Raw genomic sequence first — 19,968 nt, 5'->3', positions numbered from 1 at the left:
TCTCACCAAGGCAACAGAAATATTTGCTGGAGTCTGAATCACATGTGTGGTAGATACCCAGAATGCAGCTTTGGAAGAGGCATCACTATGGTACAGAGATAAAAGCTGGCTGGGGGAAAAGTAATAGCAGTGGGAATAGATGGAAATATATAGAGAGAGAGTAATGAACTGAAACAGCTCTAGATGTATGCCACCCTAAGCAGCCATCGGGGAGGGAGAGCACAATGTCAGCACTTTATTTATGGAAACTGTGAACAAAAAACATCCATGCTCATGATATAAGGAGTATGTACATCTAAGAGTGTATCTGCAATAATCACACCAAGATAGAACAAAAGCATATGCTGGTATACTAGTTTTTGTTACTTTTACTTCTGCTAAAAAGTATTCAGTACATTTTAAAACAGGGCTTAATAAAGTAAAAATAAATAATTTGTTTTAACTGATTAAACCACTCCAGTAACCTAGATAGAAATATCTCAGGGTTTTTATATTGCTATAAAACAAGATATGCATTTCTAGAATGGCCTGAACTAAGGAATTCTCTTAAAGTTTTGCTTTCTACATACTTTTTTTTTTTACATATTGGTAGTGCTAAAAGGTGTTCTCATTGCCTAGAGAAGGAGATTTAATATGTTACAATTATGTACTGCATCACAGAATTGGGCTATATTATTCTTTAGTGTATTAACTTAAAAAATATAACCCAAACAGGGAAAAAAAAACTCTAAACTGTAATACATTTGACAGAGATTAATAAATTTTAAGATAGTTTTATGCTGGAGGCAAAGCTTCAATGAGCTGCTGCTTTCATCAATAAACACCCAGTATGGTCATTCTATGAGGCCCATAAAGGCAATTTCTCTCCAGGGAAAGCCATACCTTGCAGAACGTCAGTCAGTGGAAGTGGTTGTGTTCATTTATTGTTAAAGGCCTCAAAAGATGCCTCACACTTGGGCTCTGCAGAACAGAGCTCTTTTCCCGGCAAGGAGAAAGATGCTCCTCTGGATGCTAGGTGGAGAGGCTGCTAGGCTGACAGAGAAATCCATATAGAAGTGGATCATAGTGCTTGACCACAAAATTAATGAATAAAATGAAGAAAAGCAGTAACGCTGTGCATTAATGATACTGAGTGAATAAGCTTTTAATGGCCCAATCTTGATACAGTTTAATTCAAAAAATGTGAAATTGAGAAATACATTAGAAGTCATAAAATAAACTGAACTGTGTAATGACCACTGCTTCCTGATAAATAGCAATGGCTGATAACTGTAAATATGACATAGCACTAAAATAATAACCTTTAGCATGTGAAAGCTATAAGGGTATTTTTGACAGTTGTAATCACCAATACTCATGAAGAAATACCCTTCCCAAAGTAAATAGCTCTTGGTGGGAGCCGTTTATTTAAAGCTAAGAGGAATATAAAAAGTGAATTTGCCTGAAAGAATTGATTCTGCAGGATTAGTATTGTAGCAGTTAGGTTCAAAATGTGCGTCTCCACACTTACTGTAGAACAAACAGAGCAGAGCGTTACTTGGCATTTTGAACATAAGCATTAAAGCCACGCAAACAATTTATTAGTTCCAATAAAATCAAAGGGTAAGGAATTATTCAAAATTAAGTTCTCTCTGTAGTAAGCATAATTTGCACTTCAGCATAATTTCAAATGTTGTCCTATTTTACTTAGACAAAGAAAACAAGAACCAGTCATCATTTGCACTTTATGGATTATAAATCTTCTCCCAAAATTGCTGTAGCTTTTTAATTTCCATTTCAATCCATTACCATTAAGGGATTAAAAAGGCCGATGGCTTAAAGTTTCTGTAAACTGCTTTCAAATTCTCAGTCACTGGGACATTAAATGATTTTCTAAAATGCAGACTTAAAGAGGAAAGACACTGAAAAAAAGGCAACAAGACCCACAGAAAACCTGCTGCATATATTGAGAAGACCTTACAATTAAGATGCTATTTTAGTCCTAATTCACAACCTCGCTTGAAATGAAGGAACAGAAGCACAGGGAACTTAGTAAAAAGAAATCAAGCTGTAAAATGGTAGATAGCTTTTGAGTCAGCAAGATATCTAAACATGTGCCTAACTCTAAAGCACATACAACCTAAGCTCAGTGCACTGGAAATTCCTAAGTATTTTTCTGACAATGGCCCATGGGGTGGTTGGTAAATGTCAATTATCATTAACATCTTTTGAGATCAAGAATAATCGTCAGCTGACATAGATACCAGATTTTTCTCCTTTTACTGGTGGAACCACACCAACTTGTATTAGCCAACCATGCAGCTAAAACACATCAGGCTGTAGACTTTTTTCATAAAAACAGCTGTATCTTCTCTGTCCATGAGAACTAAGCCATTCTGCCAAGAAACCCCCAATTCATCTCACACCACTGGCAAATTTGCTGACCAAACTTTTTCCCCTCTCATCTATGTTTTCAGAAAGATAAAGGTGAAGCAAGGAAAGGTGTAAATCTGCTAACTCTCTTGCAAGCTATTTTTGGAGGGCTGGAAAAGTAAACCAAACACTATGCAATACTACATTTAGTCTACGTGAAATATTTGTTTGAACTCATAGTCAGAAGCCTAGGGAGGCATGCTAGCAGCTCTCACACAAAAGCAGGATCAGACTGGAAGTTCCTTTATTTTCTGGCTAAATGGGAGAAAATGGAGGGAAGGAAGACTTTGTGAGAGGTAGTTTTCTAATTCGCTTAAAATCTAACAAAACAAATGCCAGATTTTCACCATTATTTATGCATTATTCTGTGGAACTCTAGAGATGACAGATGAATAACTCAAAAAATAAAAGTCCATTTCACATGGGGAAAGAGGGGAGGGCATGCTTGCTACAGAAGATCTGGGTAAGTATTGCTGAACCTTGCTGATTCTTCAACCAGATCAGTGCTGGTCAGAGTCTTTGCAGGCTTTTTTCTTCACTGTCGCTCTCCAGTTGTTAACATCCCTTAAAGGACCATGACAACCAAGCGAGCACAAATGCTATCTTATGCCAAGCCTGCTGGTGCTGGCTGCAGAGCCAGTTCTCATGCCCCTTGTGCTGTGCAATGGGATGGGAGGCAGAGCAAAGTAAGGTCACCCATTATTTTGAGGCTGAAAAGCACAACTGTGCGTAGATAACATTTCACCTGGTTTTTCATTGCCCTTCAGAGGACACAACCACCAATTCTGTAGCCAAGAGAAAAGATTTCACTCAAAAACTGAACTGTAAAGCAACACATGCCAGCTTACCTTCCAAATGTTCTGTTGTAACCAGTCCTAATGCTACCATGAAGGCAATTTTCTAAGGAAAAAATAAACAGGGGTTAGATTTTTCTACTACAACAATCATGGAAGAAGTAAGCAAATAAGTAAATCTAGCACGGACAGAATAAACCTGGTAAAGGTCTTTCAGAAATATATTTTATTTGAATGCATAACAATATGAAGAACTTCAATTGAAGACTTGCTTTAGATATGCCTGGTCAGTCACGTCCTACTTGTATGACTGTATGAACTTTAGCAGCTCAGAGATTTATGAAGCCAATGCTGTATGACTACTGATTTTATACAGCACATGATCAAAATTCAGTCAATTCAATCAATTCAGTTTCATATTTCTAGCTGCTTTGTTACCCCACTCTTTAGAGAAGTAATTGCGTATTATTATTATCTGGACATGGCACTGCTTTTATTGGATGTGAGCAAGCTTTACGAAGTAAAAGACAACATGATACATTTCCACTGAACTTTACAACACTAAAGAAGATATCTGAAGCATATTGAAAGTCCCCTCCCCCCAAAAATCTTTCAGAAATCTCTCTTCCCAAATTACAGAAAGAATATCATGTGCATGAATTATGAAAAGGTACACTGAACCAATATTTTCCCTCAATGGGGAGTGAACAAACATCTCCCACTGGCACTGGCGAACTCATTTTGCAGTGAGAAATGTGATCTAAAATATTACTCAGAACTCTTGTGCATTATATATCTGCACAAAACACATCTTCATACTAACAAATCTTCAAAACATGTCAACGCAGTAATAGGGGAAGTGCTAGAGCAGATTCTAAATTTTGTCAGTGGTTTTTCATTGGGAAATTTTTCCTTGTGGAAGAAGTTTTGCTGAAGCTTTTACTCCATCTTTTTGATGGAAAATTGGAATTCTGCTCTGCCGTTCCAAGCCCAAGCTGAAATTAACCCCTTGGTTTTGAGCCACATCTGTGGTACTGTGGGGCCTTGGGAATCTTTTTGTCTTTCTGCTGTGCTGAAAAATCTTGACGGATCATGAAACACAAGTGGCATTTTCACGAGGTGCAATTGCACGGGAGAGACAATCTAACTATGAAACCCTAGCTATTAGGAAATCCGAGCAAGCAAAGCCCACAGTCCAACTCTGATAAAGCATCCAAAGACAGCAGGAAGATGCAATTATCATACTTACTTAAAATAAAATGTGTAAATTTAGGTCAAACTAAACTACAGTGTTTAAGCGGTAGAAGGTCAAAGCATTTTTTTTCAATCAAAGAAGTGTCAGGAGAACACGTTTCAACACTTTCAAATCAAAATTATTTTGACCTTCTTGTTTGGTGAAAAGCCTTTTCATTGTGAAGTATTTTGAAAAAATTTTTCATTTCAGTTCAGGATAAAATCATCTAGTAAGTCACCAGAACTACCATTTCCTTTGCAATTCTGACTTTCACTCGGTGAAATTGTGAAAGCAGGCATATCCTCATTCTGTAGATTAAAAGATCTAGATATGGGATGGGTTCTTCAAAACCTAAGGGCCAGGACTGGACACCTATATCCCTCTTAGATATGTGAAAATATCTCTGTCAAACAGGTGAACTAACAACGTCATAAGACAGGAATATTTTCTTTCTATGATCTCCTAGTATGTAATTCTCTCTGTACATTAAAAAATGGTGATGCTGAATCTCATCACTTGCAATTTAGACATACTCATGCTATATTTCTGCCTCCTGTAACTGTGGTAATGGCAAGCACATGCATTCATTTGCATGTCAGACCTTGATTTCAATAACATCTACTCGTTACATGTCTAAAACACCAGCTAGACACAGTGGGGGCTCCACACCTGAAGGGAAGCATGAATATTTGATCCGAGATCCTCTGTGCAGATCTGAGAAGAAAATTAGTTAATTGAGTAGAATTACAAGCTTCAGCTCACCCCCACCAAAAAGTAACTCTGTGGCAGGATACATCCTGGCGCTCTGAGCAGAAGTAATAACAACTTTTAGGTATAGAATCAGAAAGCCGGAACAGTTAACATGCGATTGTATTTTCCCAATGGAGCGCAGAATGCCTGTGTTACCCAAAGGTTAAACTGTAGGGGGAGCATACATTTTCTGAAATCTAAACTAAAATTATTTGAGTACTGGAATGCTCTCTAAACAATTTCCTCTCTTCATACTAAAATTATTTGAATACATATCTAATTAAATGTAATGACAGCATACTTGCTTAACATATGAAGAGCCTTCATAAATGGTCTGATAATTATCTCACTATTAAACACAGGAAGGGTTAGCTTTTATAGATATTTGAAAAATGGCTTCTTTTGAAAAAAATCCCAGTAGAAGCTGTATTCTTTTTAACAAGCATATTATATTAACAGCATATTTGTTTTTATGGGTTTTGCTATTTCACACTCACATAGCTCATTGGATTCAACTCAAAATACTGCTTCCACTGCAATGCTTTTCTTTCAAATGCCACAGAGTATATTGTTTCTCCTCTGTGCAGGAATCTACGAAACGAAGGCTTCAGTTTCTCCAGCTTTTCAATCCAGGCCTAACACCAGCATTTGGTTCACAATTGCAATGTGTCTCTCTTGACCTCCTCAGGTGGGATTAAAAACACTGTTAGCTAAATAACCAGCATTCTTGGCAGTAATTTTTCTTTTAGAGAAAAAACTCCTAGAATGTCCTAGAAAATGTTGCCAGAAATATAGAATTTTACTAATATAAAATATTAATAAAGCAAAAAGGGTTGGGCCGAATCCTGTTTCTTTCTGTGCTGAACTCAGGTCCTTTTAAGAAAAAAAAGAGAACAAAACAAAACACAAACCCCCAGGCCCTTGCTCCCCAGAGGAACAGCCCCCTTGCGTAATTCCTTCATTTCTTTGCAGTCGTCGTTCTGGTGGGAGAAGGCCCATCACTAGATGGGCAGTTATCTGTCTCTATTCCCAGCAGAGCCCTGCTGACAGCAGGGAGTGGGTGGCCCACTCCTCCAGACCCTCCTCAGCCCCGGGGGACTGAACCCTCATGGCCCATATTCCAGGAGAAGGCTCTGACCACTGGACATGGGACACCCTGGGTGGCCGAGACCCTCCACCCTGCTTCTGGGAAAGCCACCCCACAGGCAGGCAACCAGGCATCCTGGCTGCAAGACAGTGGGTGCAAGGAGGTTTGCTTTAGTCTAATGATGACGTACTTGGGAAAAGAGAAATCTTCAGCTTATGCAAAAGGCACACGTATTGCAGGGGGCTGTGTCCAGGATCGGCTTCACGGCTTCCCAGCAGAATGACCAAGCCAGGAACAAAAGACAGTCATTATCCTCAGTCCTTTCTGTTTGTTCAGGTATGCTCAGTAACAGCATATGGGATTCCCCGCTACTGGTAAGTCTGGTGATTTCTGGTTTATTTGCTTTAAATTTTCCATTTAATTTGTGAAATCCCAGTCTGTCACGACTAATGTATATGTAGAGCCAGGTTGGAGTTCCTGCCTCAGTTTTGTGCTTTGAAGATAAATAAAGGTGTGGAGAGAAGTGCCTAGAGTGCTTATTTTCTTTTTAAAAATATCATGGTATCTTTGTTACTCTTTGCCTTAACTTTAATCATCTATTTAAAAGCCATGAGTGCTTTTAGAAATGCACAGTATGTCTTTTCATGAAGCAAAACAAAGATTTTTACAAAACCATTTCATTTTGTAATTACATGTTCTATTTATGTCATTACATGTATTTACTCTAATTATGCTGTTAGTTCTAATTATACTAATTGCATAAATACATGATAATCAACTAAAGTTTACTTTCAAAGAACAAAAGAAATTAACTCTAGACCTACATATTTACGGCTGTGAAACAAATCCATGAAAAGAACCGCCATACTTAAGGGCATAGCTTCAGCATCCTACCCAGAAAACTGAGCTTGCAGAGACCTCCAGTATACACAATAGGAACAATGTTCTTGTTGCAAAAAAGGTAGCCAGGATAGTCTAGTTAGCAATTTAATGAAAAGCTCGTTAAATTTATGAACGCTATGCCAAAAAGTGTGCCCAGACCCATGGGCTCATCCTGTCTCTCTCTTGAAGATTTTTGCTCAATATTCTTTCTGTGGAGATAAGTTACAGGCAAAGGAAAATGGATGTTTTTTTCGAGCACTCTGTTTTTAAGCACTGTCTACTAGCCTTTCTGCCTATAAGGTGCTACACAACAAATAATCTTTCGGAAACACCTCCCTGAACAAAACAGGACCCTGCAGTCCCATCGTTCAGTAGCAATGAAGATTCATATGACGGTCAGTTTTTAAACTTGGGAGGTTTCCTAAGTGTGGTTCCACAGAGTTTCTGCACAAAGCTGTGATATTCTACGCTAAAAGGCACTATTTATCCTTAACACTGTTTTAACTATACAAACCTCTTAAAATGGTAAAACAAATGACCACCCACATGCCTCAAGCAACATTATAAATTTATATTGTAATAATCCTCTTAAACCTGCAGCTACACATTTATTAGACTACTAAGGTTAAGAATTCTCATGAGCTGAGCATTTCCACAATAGTAGTAGGTTCAGTGTGTATAACTTCTCAAATTGCCTGAAAAGTACACACAATCTAATGTGAATGCATCTAGTCAAAAACCAAAATGCCTGTTAAACAGAGACCCCATTTCTACAAGGACTTCTGATTTATATTTCTAGCGTACATTTCAAATATAGTTAATGAAAGAGATTTAATCTTATAACCTGCCTTCTACTCTCTTACTTGGTTTGAAGGATTTTGATGTATTTCAGACTAGAAAGAATCTGTGTACATGTGGGGAGACATGTACGCAGCAAATGCCAGAAACTCTATTGTTAAATACAATCTAAAAATTGGAAGATTCATTACAATCAAGATGTAAAAGCTCAGCTTACAAAAGAAATGTTAATTCAAATTCAAACACAGCCTGTAAACCTGATGTTTCATATTTGATGACATAAAAGAAAATACATTAAGCTTGTATATGCCCTTCACAAGAAGTACAGCTGTACCCACGCAAGGTACCCGGATTATTATGAGATGTACAATTCTTACATTTTGTGACACTGGAAGGTTTGAATGATGCAACCCAAATTTGCCAGGGCACCTCACTAGCGGAGGAATCACACCGATTGCAGTGATTGAGTAGAGAGATGAACAGCTGGCAGAACCATGAGCACAAATGCAGTAATTAAGTACGCACACAGAAAAACGTTTAGAATTGGTCCCCATAACTTAACCATACTGTGGCTCTCTTATTAAAAAAAAGAAAAAAAGATCACCTCCGGATTTTCCTCCTTTTTCTTTTTGGTAGCAGGGGGTCCCTGAGCTGACTCTTCAGGAGGTTTCTTTGTCTCCACTTTACTTTCTGTCTGGGTTTGGACTTGAGGCTGAATAATGATAACCTAAAAGACAATGTACAAAATAAAAGAAGAGAATTCACTGTAGGAAACTGGATTTTTCTGCCTGAAACCTCTGATTCTTCTTTAAAGGGTTACTTGATAGCCCTACAGACAACAAATGCAAGTCACAAGCCAAAAATATAGAAACCCGGATACCTAGGTTAGGCTTCTAAATCTGTACTTAAGTCTCTAAACATTAATTTTTTTTGGTGCATTATAAACCTACTGCAGCCTAAGGGAACCACTTGATCAGTGCCTCTGAAAATTAGGACACTTTCTATTTAGACGACTTCTGAAGCTGACTCAGCAGCCCAGCTTTAGTGCTCGTGTTGTCAGTGATTTTAAGGTCTTTCCTTTGATTTTATTTTGCATACGGATAGAAGATATGGGTTTACTACACATTTAAAACCACAGTCTGATCTCAGTCACACCAGTGTAATTTCAGAGTAAGCACATGTAGATGGGAAGGAAGACGCTCGTCAGTACTACTCAGGTAACTCAGATCAGAGTTCAGTCCTCAGCATTTGCGTGTTATGAGCATTGGATGTCCAGTTTTGCATAAACAAAACAAACTACATGTGTTTTAAATGAAAATTAATCCTGGTTTAGAACCTATATGAATTACTACACCGATCTCTTACACATGCATGTATGTTAGTATATCCAGCTGCTCATATTTGAATTACACGAAGACTGGCACGGGGCAGATAACATTAACTCAGAACCTATTAAATTAAATGGAATGGAGGACAATTTCTGACCACAGAACTACACATGTGACTTTATGCCTTGTATTATATATATAATAAACAAAAAATATACTACATTATATTTATATATAATCAAAGCTTCATCAAGGACTGTGGAAGACCTTCCCAAGCTCACCTTCTTGATGAAGGTTATTGGATTTGAATGCTGGGCCTTTTCCATCTATTTCATCGCTAACCTTCAATGTTATTTAATTGTTAGATACTTTATCTCAACTCAGTCACTCGAGAAGATTCAACAGCATAAATCCAGATGGTTTTCTTAACCAGCAGCCAGTTTAAGTATGAGAAAAATAAATTATGTTAAAGAAGTGGGGAAGAGATGCCTGCTTTTATTTATCTCAAAAGCCAACCTATATCCTGTATTCTTTTTTAGCACTGTATGAGAACCTGTGCTGCCAACAAGACCCAGAGTAGCAGGATCCCAGGAGCAAATTACAGCAAGTGTCTGCTGGTTACATTGGCAGCCTTTATTGAATCTGTTTCTGATATAAGAGTCATGGAGTTCTTGCATTTCAAAACTGAAAAGCAGTGCAAAAAGGAAACGAGTAATTCATAACTTGATTTTTTCCTACTGATTCATCTGCTGATCAGTTTTGAAACCCTGAGCTCCCATTTCATTTGGTCTTCCCCTGAAAGTGTAGAAGGGAGTGCCTGATTATTTGATATACTCCCCCGGGGTCAGTTGATATAACTAGTATCACTGTATAATTGAAGAGGGAGTCCATAGGAAATTTGAGCCTGCACAGAATTCAGGGATATTATTAGTGAGGATTGGTTTAAGGAAATGGAAGATCGTATGGTCCCATTAATGTCAGGCTACATAATGATGTATTTTGTTCCCACCAAAAACATGCTTGTACACAGATAAATGTCTACTAGTGTCCATGTGTCCCCTTAAGAACTTTCCCATTGCTTTCTGATTATTTTCTTGAAAAGGAACCACTGACACCACTCTGCACAGGGCTGTGCACTCCCAGGGGAATATTCTGCTTACATCTGCGTTGTAATTCCTGTGTTTGATACCCAAAAAAACATGCCGTGAAAAGCAGAACCTACCTTGCTGTCGGCACTAATGAGGAGTGGTTGCACTTTAATGCTATCATTGACCACAGAGACAGTTGCGCTGGTGCTGATAGGAGTTGCATTGTTGGGGGAGGTGGAAATGATGGCGTACGCCACACCTGCACTGCTCAGAGGTGATGAAATAGCTGTAGACTCGGTGACACTTTGTGACTGGCTGTTAGGAGTTTGTACATGGCTGACGGTGTTATTGGCAGTCGGGAGGGCAGGGCTGGGGTTTTTGATGCTGACTACAGTTGCTTTCTGGAAGGTAGGAGGCTGCTTGGAAGATTGGTCTCTGCACGGGGAGATAGGGAGGCTGTCTGGAATCAGGGTCTTTGGCCTAACCTACAAACAGAGAGTTAGACATTATTAGGCACAGCCTCACACTGTAATGAACAAACACTGCATAGGTGCACTCTCCCAGAGAATCTCTCATGTCATTAACCATGGAACAGGAGCACCTAGAAAAACAATGTAGCAACTTGAAGTAGCCAGCCATTCATTTACTTGTAGATATATTCCTAGCACTCCTCAGTGGGGTCATTTTGGAGTCCTTAACTCATTGCAATGCTGAACAAGAAGGGAGGAGAAAGTAAATTCCGCACTTGTATTAGCACACATCCATACAAAAGCTACTCAAGTCACATCCAGTGCTCAGAAGGGATGTTTAAGCCAAAGCCTTTGCAAAGAATGGAAACCCCAGGCGCAATAATTTCCCGTTCTGAAGGACACAACACTCTTGCTATGAATTAAGGAGTGGGAACCGAACCTTTGAGAGTTGTGGGAAAGCATTTACAGGAACAGTAAGCGTGTGCATTTATACTGGTGGATCAGCAAATGAAGATCCTCACGTTTTTAAGATGTGCCATGTCTAATGGAGAGGAGATCAATCATGCAGTCACTCAGGTCACCAAAAAAAAAAGAAAGAGAAGGCAAGAAAAGAAACCCACATCCATCGAAATTCATATTTTGTCGCTGTAAGTAAAGAGCTAGTTTGCAGCTGTAGGTAGATGCAGAAGGAACTTCCACGGATGGAGGGGGAAGCTGTTTGCCAAGATTTGCAAAGGCTGCAGCTTTACGAAGAGCCATGAATGATAGCTGCGAACAATTGTTTTCAGCTAATGTGATGTGTTTCCAGTGGGGTAATTAACGTCACCCTGTCAACATGGCTCTGCCTTAACAACATGTTAAGTACAGTTCCAGGATTGAAAATAAATAATTTAAACTGCTTCACATGAAGTTAACTTCACTCCCAGCTTATTCGTTAACACGGCCAGATAAAACAGTCGGTTCCCTCTGTGCTTATTTAGTCCTGTCACTTCTCACACCTTCCATACTGTGAAACAAAATGACAAGTTGTAACAGACAGACATGGGAAACAGCTGCCTGTGTCACTGCACTGTAGTCTACAGGAGGCCTTCCAATGATGCCGACTTCAATCTTGAGCCTAAGTAAGCAATTTAATGAAAACGCGGGGATTTACTGATGTGCAGAAAATCATCTCTCAAGCCTGGCCATCATCCTCTATCGTGCCAAGAAGAAGCCATACCCATTTGTCCCTGCAGCGAATATTAAGTGCAGCAACACACGTACTGAGAGCTCTTCGTGTTTTGATAACTCGGCCCTCAATTGCCGATAGGTTCCTAACACCTATGAGCAGTGCAAATGTGTATTTGCAGTGCACGGGCCTGCTTGGGAGTGTCTAAATTGTCAGTAACCACAGTAGACGGAAAGTGGAAGAGGAAACAGACACAAAGAAGAGCAAAGAGAAGGGTTTGTCCAAGGTCCTGCAGCAGACTCGTGACAAAGCCACGAAGCCTCTGTGTTCAGCTCACAACGTCAGGGTAACGCTGGAAGGCCTCATAGACCCACTGTGAAATGACTCAAGACTATGCTAAACTATGACTAACCATATTCAGGACACACTGGCAGTAACTGAAGAGGATTTTGCTCTTTTTCCTCTATCCAATCACTTTATGTAATGATTATTTCATTTATTTAGTTAAGATACCAGACAAATACCCTGGCCAAGTTAAGAGAGGAGTCTATAATTAGCTTCAAAACCATAATTAGTTAATGGTCTTATTTTCAAAAGTAGTGCACAGAGGATTGGTTTAAATGCACCTTGGCCCAGGCATTCTGCAAAACTAAGACTTCTAACATAAACAACAGCTCAGTGCAATTCAATGTAATTCAACGCAAGTGAAAGCGCAACTCAACTTGTTCATGTCTGTATTAGAGTCAGTTATACAAGCAGATCTTGTAATATCTACTTTATCCTTCCTATTTTATATCTTATATAAGTCTCTCATATGTAAGCCTTTAACAAATTGCTCATGCTCATGTGCTCAGAGACGCATTCACAGAAATAGTATCATTATTCAGAAAAGAAAGTCTGAGAAGCTTGGCAAAATACTGTTAAAACGTATTAACATGGCTAAAAAAAATCCAAATTTAATTCTTAGCTGTGTGGCTAATGTCTAAATTGTACCATCTCTCCTTAAAACAAAATAATTTTCCTGTAAATTAATATAACACCTGTTACCAACAGAAATATTGTAAACACACAGATAAGCACAAATATACAGGGAAAGAAAGAGAGAGAATAAGGAGTAGTTCAGATCAAAGATTCAATCCAACAGTTACTGAGATCTTTAGAAAAAAATGAAGTCAGACAAAAAATCAGCTCAGGAGTTTTTCTAGCCAAAAACTGACATGTAGTCTACCAGGATCTACTGTATCTGTCACTCTTAATTGCACTTTTATATTTAATCAAAAGCCTAATTAAAACTAAATGCCTATATATATTCCAGCTATATAATTATCTTTTCTACACTATTACATATATATATTGACTGTCAGATGTAATGCCTCAATGAATCCTATACACACCCTTAACACACATTCTGCAAGTTGTGGATGAATGCATATTACTTTGCTATAAAATAAGCTCCTCCTGCACAGACAATTACACAGACTTAATTTTCCACAGTAACATATTCTTTATAAAGCGCTGCATACTGAAATATCTGATATGATTTACCAGACTGGTACAGCACAAGAACATATGCCGGGCATTTTCTGCCACCGTGTGATACAAAGGAGGTATAGCGGTCTTCACAGTCTAAGCCTCTGCAAATGCCCTGCCAAGTTCGGCTAACATTGTGAGAGCATATACAGCTGCAATTAGAGAAGAATAAAAAGGCTTGACTACAGAAGAATTTTCAGGTGCTCCTGAGCTAAAGCTAAAATAAGTTAAAGCTAAAATAATATTTATTTCTACAGCCCGCAGGCATGAACCCAAAACAGAAAGCAAGCATAGAAGCCTCTCGTGCTCTAACACCTTTGAGCTTTCCCCCCTTGAATAGAAACAGTAAGCGTAAGCACTTAATAAACAGCTAAGCGAAAGACCTTTAGTGGAGTTTCATGTTAAAAACCAAACTGCTACAGTAATCTGTTGAGAATAAATGGTGTCAGCTGGGAAGAAAAAAAATTAAGGGAAGAGCTAGCATAAATTCCTTCTCCTCCTGGCAAAACTGTAGCTTCAATTTGGGAGATGAAAGGAGGACAGTGGCACTAGCAGAAGTTTCGAAGTTGACAGTCACCGAAGAAGAACTGGAGAAAAACTAGGGCAGGACACAGACTGCCTTTCACATGCAAGGTTTGAAAAAGACATTTTCTACTGAAAGTAGCACAGGTTGGATGGCACCGGTCCCCATTACAAAAGCCACAAAATAAAACACGCAAAAGTTTAGCAAAAGAGAGGAACAGAGAGAGAATAACAGACAGCATGTATGTTACCAAGTGAAAACTGCAACTGTTGGCAAGCGCTGCAAACAACAATTCTCCTGTAGCTCAACCCTCCTCTCCCCAAATATCTTTCATTTAACGTCTGACAGCTGTCAAAACAGAATGTGATACTACCAGGGCTCTAAATGCAGGAGAAGAGAGGACGACTTCTTGAATATAATGATTTCACAAGCCTGTATTGTTCCTGAGTTTCCTCAATACCCACAATAACAGAAACATTTGATTTTAGGTGGCAATAATCAGACACCCCTGGTACGCCTCAAATAGCCTGCAGGTGAGCACACTGTTCAAGAAGATATTCCCAGACCTCAGAATTCACTAGGTGGGGGCTGTCTGCTTTTCAGACAGGGAAATAACAGGGAGCCCAATCCTGTGAGACGTGCAGAGTGCTCTTTCATTCAGCAACCTTTAATTTCATAGATTTTGAAGAGTTTCACACCAGGAGGGAATCAACTCCTGTGACTAATGTGACTTCTTGTATATCCTGTATCATTAAGCTCCATCCAGACCTCCCTATACGAAGGCCAAAGGCTTCCATTACACTGAAACATCGTTCCAGCTCTCAAGAGCACAAATTGTTGAATATCACAGAGGTGACCGAACTGCCGAGCGACAGAGGTGGGAGAGCCTGATGTGTGTCACCATTGACAAAGGCAACTGTGATCATGGGCAATCTATTACCTGAGCTACATCCCATCAGGTGAGCCACTCCCGTGCTGTAGTAAAGAAAAAGAAGGTAAAAAAAAGAAAAAATCTTACTAAATTAGCCCTCAAGATCCAACCCAAACAAGTATGGGGGAAAAGGAGGAGAAGGGAAGGAAAGTACATAATTCCTCCCATCTCTGTGGGCAATCCTACGTAGTCCTAAAGGACAGGATTTAATTAGAACAGTTATCTCTGTGCAGATCTGCAGGTGCTATGAGAATTGTTAAGGGCAATTCTGGTAAATGTGTTCTCCTTATGGCCTAGCAAAGAAGGGACGTTAACAAATGCACTTCAATTACAAAACCAAAAGGGATCACCATGATCCTCCAGCTCACCGACTGGCCATAGAATTTCTCCCAGAAACTGAAGACTGATTTTAAAAGAAAATACTAAAGACTTCTTAATGATGAATTCATCACAAGCTCCAATAAACTGTTATAATATTTTATTATGCTCATGACCAGCATTTTATTGCAAGGTTGAATTTGCCTAACTTCAGTTTCCAGTCCCTGGATCTTGTTATAGCTTTGTCAGCAACACTGACGAGCCCTCCCCCTCCCCAATATCAGATATCAGCTGGATCGTGCTCAGCATCAATCAGCCCTTCATACTGGCAGGGCCGATGTGTATGAGAGTAAATTTTTCAGCTCAACGCAATATCACATTGCCTTTGAGAGAAAGGCCATTATTCACACTTTATTTTCACTTCACCCTTGTACTCAGAGCTTAAAAACAAAAACTCAAAATGGGTTTGGCACAATTCATATGTCACAGAGGCAAAGTGCTGGGAGCAGCAGACAGAGCTTTCAGTCTTGAAAAGCTTTGGAGGATCACACAGAAAACATTAGCAATGGCTGATAAAATGAGTGCAATATGGGGTAATTATATCCTTCACTAGAATGAACAGACGCACACTGACTTCAGTAAAGCTGTGTCTATTTATGCCAGCTGAGGTCTGACTCTCTCCCTCTTCTTTTTTAATCAATAAAAATTACACAAAAGAAAAGGTTCTGCATAACTTTACAGCAATGGCACACCCTAAAATCCAGGTTGCCCAGCCGACCTCAGTACAAGTGTTTCCAGCTTGGCTGATTTTTGGTTCCTCTCCTGACAATCTCCTATTATCTTCAGCCTGGTCTGAGACTACAGTCAAAATAAACAGTTTATTTTCTTGCCGCAGGGGGAAGATTTAAATCCACACATGACTATGGATCCAGCAACACTTTTCTTCCTTCTCCTTGCTGGGGCTACACAAAAAGAAAGTTACTCTTCAGCATCTATCATGAGGAACCCCCAAGCAAGATGACCCAGTTCAGTGAATCCTGTGTTCACATACAACATAAGCCTCTCCTTAGCATCTGCTTGGAATATTAGCCTGGGAAGCCACAGAGGAATGATACGAAATGCAGTGCAAAAACCCAAGCAACTTCTCCAGCCCACATTTCCAATCCTGCTGCTCTGGACAGTGAGGACCAGGGAAGTAACCTTAATATGACTGAAAACAACAATAAATTTTCATAGTCTTCAGAAAGGCCAGAACTGCAACGAGCACCCCGAAACAAACCCTAGTCTCTCATTTTACATGCCATGCAACCCAAGAATCACTCTGTAGCATTTTCACTCATACTCAAATTATGTGCACTGTATCAGACATTTTCCACTGGACTGTATACCTACTGTGCTTCAGTATTTCAATTTGTTAGTCATGGATAGCCAACTTTAGTATAAAGGTGACACACAGATAACATAACCCCTGTGCAATTTTTAAGAAGACAAAGCTATTTAATTTAGTTTTTCTTCTCCTTCAGCTTTGCTTGATACTACAGAAATGGAAGTTTTGCTGAGAGGGATGTTTGTGTGGGAATCCGCCAGCTCTGCTTTTTGTGGATGTTGGCATAAGGCAGTCAGGTGGGAGTTCTTTATTAAAAATGTTATCAGTGTTTTGAACACAAAACTGTATTTTCACAGGAACTTGACTGACTTTTGCTAATGAAATGTACATTTTCTCCTCCAGTATGCTGCCTGTATTTTCTGGTCTGGCATTACTGCTACTGAGTTGATGATTCAATAAGTGGCTCTTTTCCATTGCAAAGAGGAAAACTACCATTAAAACAGCAAATTAAAACCAATATTATTCAAAAAAATAACAAATAGGGGTTGAAATTAACCAGGATTTCTGCTTTTTTTTCCTTCTGCACAGTGATTCTGACCTTGAATATGCAGTTATCTACGTGCCTCTGAGAAAATAATTTAATCCTTAATGTTTAGGATTACAATAGAAATATAAAAGCTAGACTGTGATTACACTCCAGTCAATAACTTACTTCCATTTCTACTCCTTTCAGCATTACAAGTCAGCTTGCTCCTCTCACAGATACTCATCTATGATTAACTTACTTCAATTTAAATATAAAGTGTCCAGGAAGCCTTTAGGCACAAACAAGTGAACATCTGTCTGCTTTCCTCCCATCCGTATACTTTCATAGGTGAGCTCCGGACTATTCCATGCAGCTGCGCATTCACTGGACACAAACTCTGGTGTCACTTTAAAGACCACGGATGTGGCTGCTTTGTACCATCCATCACTTGAAGAGCTTTTCGTGCTTCTAGACAACAGCAGCGGTGCATTATAATGATTTGAGCAGCCTCAACTCATTTACTAGCCAAAATAAAAAAATCTTGAAAGACAAAATAATAATAAAAATAATGACAAAAAATAGATTCTGTCTGCTAATAGCCTGAGCAAGACAGAAGCACACAAAAAGCTCAGACATCAGGAGATGAAAATGAAGGTTTTAGGGACAGGAAGCAATTCAGTGAATTCCTCCAAGCCTCTGCTGAGGTACTGCAGACAGAGAAAACCTTCCTATCCATCTGTCATTCAGCTAGAGGCCTACGACAAGCTTGTACAACTGGCACAGAGGCTCAAGAGACACAGCACAGTCCAGATCCAAGCCAGACATGGATCTGAAGCCACATCCTTCGCATGGATGCAAATGGCGCCAGTGGAGAGAGGGGATACCTTTTCTTATCTTCCCCATACTCTGCAAAGCAGCATTTGATGTGGAGAAACATCAGCATTTTCGCCTGGGAAAAAGGTCAAGTGTTAAAAAGGCTTGAATCTTTCCTCAGGGTTGTATAGATACTTCAGGCTTCTACATGCAGACTGTCATGGGGATCTGACTTCCACGGAGGTCCTTTTCAAAATGTTCACAACACTGATTAGATCTGAAGGTTTTAAGCGTCAGTAACAGGCCATTCTGCTTCTCCCTCCCCACGACACTGGATCAGATCTCTCATTAAGAAGAGATAACTGACACTGCAACTCAGAAAGCGAGAGGTAACAGAGGGCAGTACTTTGGAAAATTTGCATCTGGGTGTAGTTCCCCTTGATATACCATATGCGTTCATCTTTGTTCGTTCTGCAGAAGACTGGATTTCTTGTCACTGCCAACCTCTGGCATACCACCATCCACAAGGAACAGTTCTTATCGCACCACTTTAGTCATACCTTCATCTGTCTTGGCTGCACTACAGCAGTGTAAAATACATACCATGGAGCACTTGAGATGCTCCAGTAAGCCCATGCCTCTCTCAGCAACACAGGCTACCTATCAAATCTACCCACTAGTGCATAACTGAGATTCCCACACACTTTTCAATGAAGTACCATGTTTGCATCCCAATTTTCAAAGCTCTCCCAGTAAAGACTTAGTATGAAAGGCCAAGGTGGCCACATGTCTCTGGTGCAGGGAGTCTCTACGGCAAGACTGATGCTCATAGAGGCAGACACCTCAACTTTCTTCTCTATGAATTAAGTGCACAAACCTCATCACTTTCTACAATAAACATTTTCTATCTTAAACTCCTCTGACAGAAACATAGAGTGGCATACAATTAATAGTAGCATGTCTATTAAAAATAAGCAAACTGATAAAAAGGAATGCTAACCAGAACTCTTAGCTGCACACAGTTCTTCTCAAAGGGAAAGGATGAGAGAAGAAATAGCTTACAACAGCTGTTAATCTTTGTGCTTAACACATTACCGGAAGGTGCTTCAAATACAGTGACAAGCACAGTATAAAAGCTTATGTAGAATTAAACAGATTAACAACTATATTTATTAAGGGCTACATTTTCAGCCAGGCCTCTGCAAACCTTTCTTTTGAAAACGCAGTTTAGTTTCTGTTTTCTGCATGCATACAGTCAATGAATATTAAATACTGTTGCAAAACCCTTAGCTTGGTTATATACCATGCTGATTAAGTTACCTTGAATTAGATTATCTCTCTCCTCCTCCACTAGCATTCCAACACATCCCCCTGGAAGCCCTGAGGGTTATATACCAGAAAGGTGCATGATGACATCTCTTAAGAGATTATAGTCCTTTTCTCCTCTGACATTGTAATAATGACTTTACCCAATTCAATTATTCCTTACTCAAACAAACAATAAAGTGTTCTTGTCTCTCCACTGCACAATTCTGTGTAACTTTTTATACAAACATGTATATCTGCTAGCTTCTTCTCTAGTTTCAAAAAAGGCTGACTTGCATTTAGTAATATTTTTCCACTTTCTAATGGCTATACACACTCTTAACACATTACACTAAAAAATAATGTGGGGGTTTCTTTTTTAGACTTATGATGCAAGAGAGAGAGGCTTTGCCACAGACCAATCTGTTAAGACATTTTTTCTACAGTACGCAGTGGCATCACACAACTTGGATTCTGTCTATAGGAGTTTTCATTTCAAGAAATCTCCCAGAAGCCCTATCACCGGGGAAGCCAGGAGTAGTGGTTGGTTTTGGTACACACGTGAAGAGAAGCAGCAGCTATCAGTGGAACTGCGATCACGAGAACTATGACAAGTGATTTTAAAAAGGGGAACGTGCGTTTAAGTTTTGGGAACATCTAGAGACCACAGTCTCTGGCTGAGCT

At 39.4% G+C, this 19,968-nt stretch overlaps 1 protein-coding gene across 2 annotated transcripts in view; it reads right to left on the bottom strand.

Annotated features, from left to right (window-relative positions):
• PHF21B (PHD finger protein 21B) overlaps positions 1-19,968 on the bottom strand; it is a 167,663-nt gene that overhangs the window by 17,018 nt on the left and 130,677 nt on the right. For both annotated transcript variants that reach the window (XM_075112645.1, XM_075112655.1), the window contains exons 6-8: positions 10,508-10,858; positions 8,562-8,684; positions 3,261-3,312 (exon numbers count right to left, since the gene is read on the bottom strand). In XM_075112645.1, coding sequence (XP_074968746.1) covers positions 3,261-3,312; positions 8,562-8,684; positions 10,508-10,858 — 526 coding nt within the window. The remainder of the gene's footprint in view (positions 1-3,260; positions 3,313-8,561; positions 8,685-10,507; positions 10,859-19,968) is intronic.

The sequence above is a fragment of the Phalacrocorax aristotelis genome, chromosome 1 (assembly GCF_949628215.1).
Source record: "Phalacrocorax aristotelis chromosome 1, bGulAri2.1, whole genome shotgun sequence".
Classification (NCBI taxonomy): Eukaryota; Metazoa; Chordata; class Aves; order Suliformes; family Phalacrocoracidae; genus Phalacrocorax; species Phalacrocorax aristotelis.
This window is presented reverse-complemented; position numbering and strand designations above follow the sequence as displayed.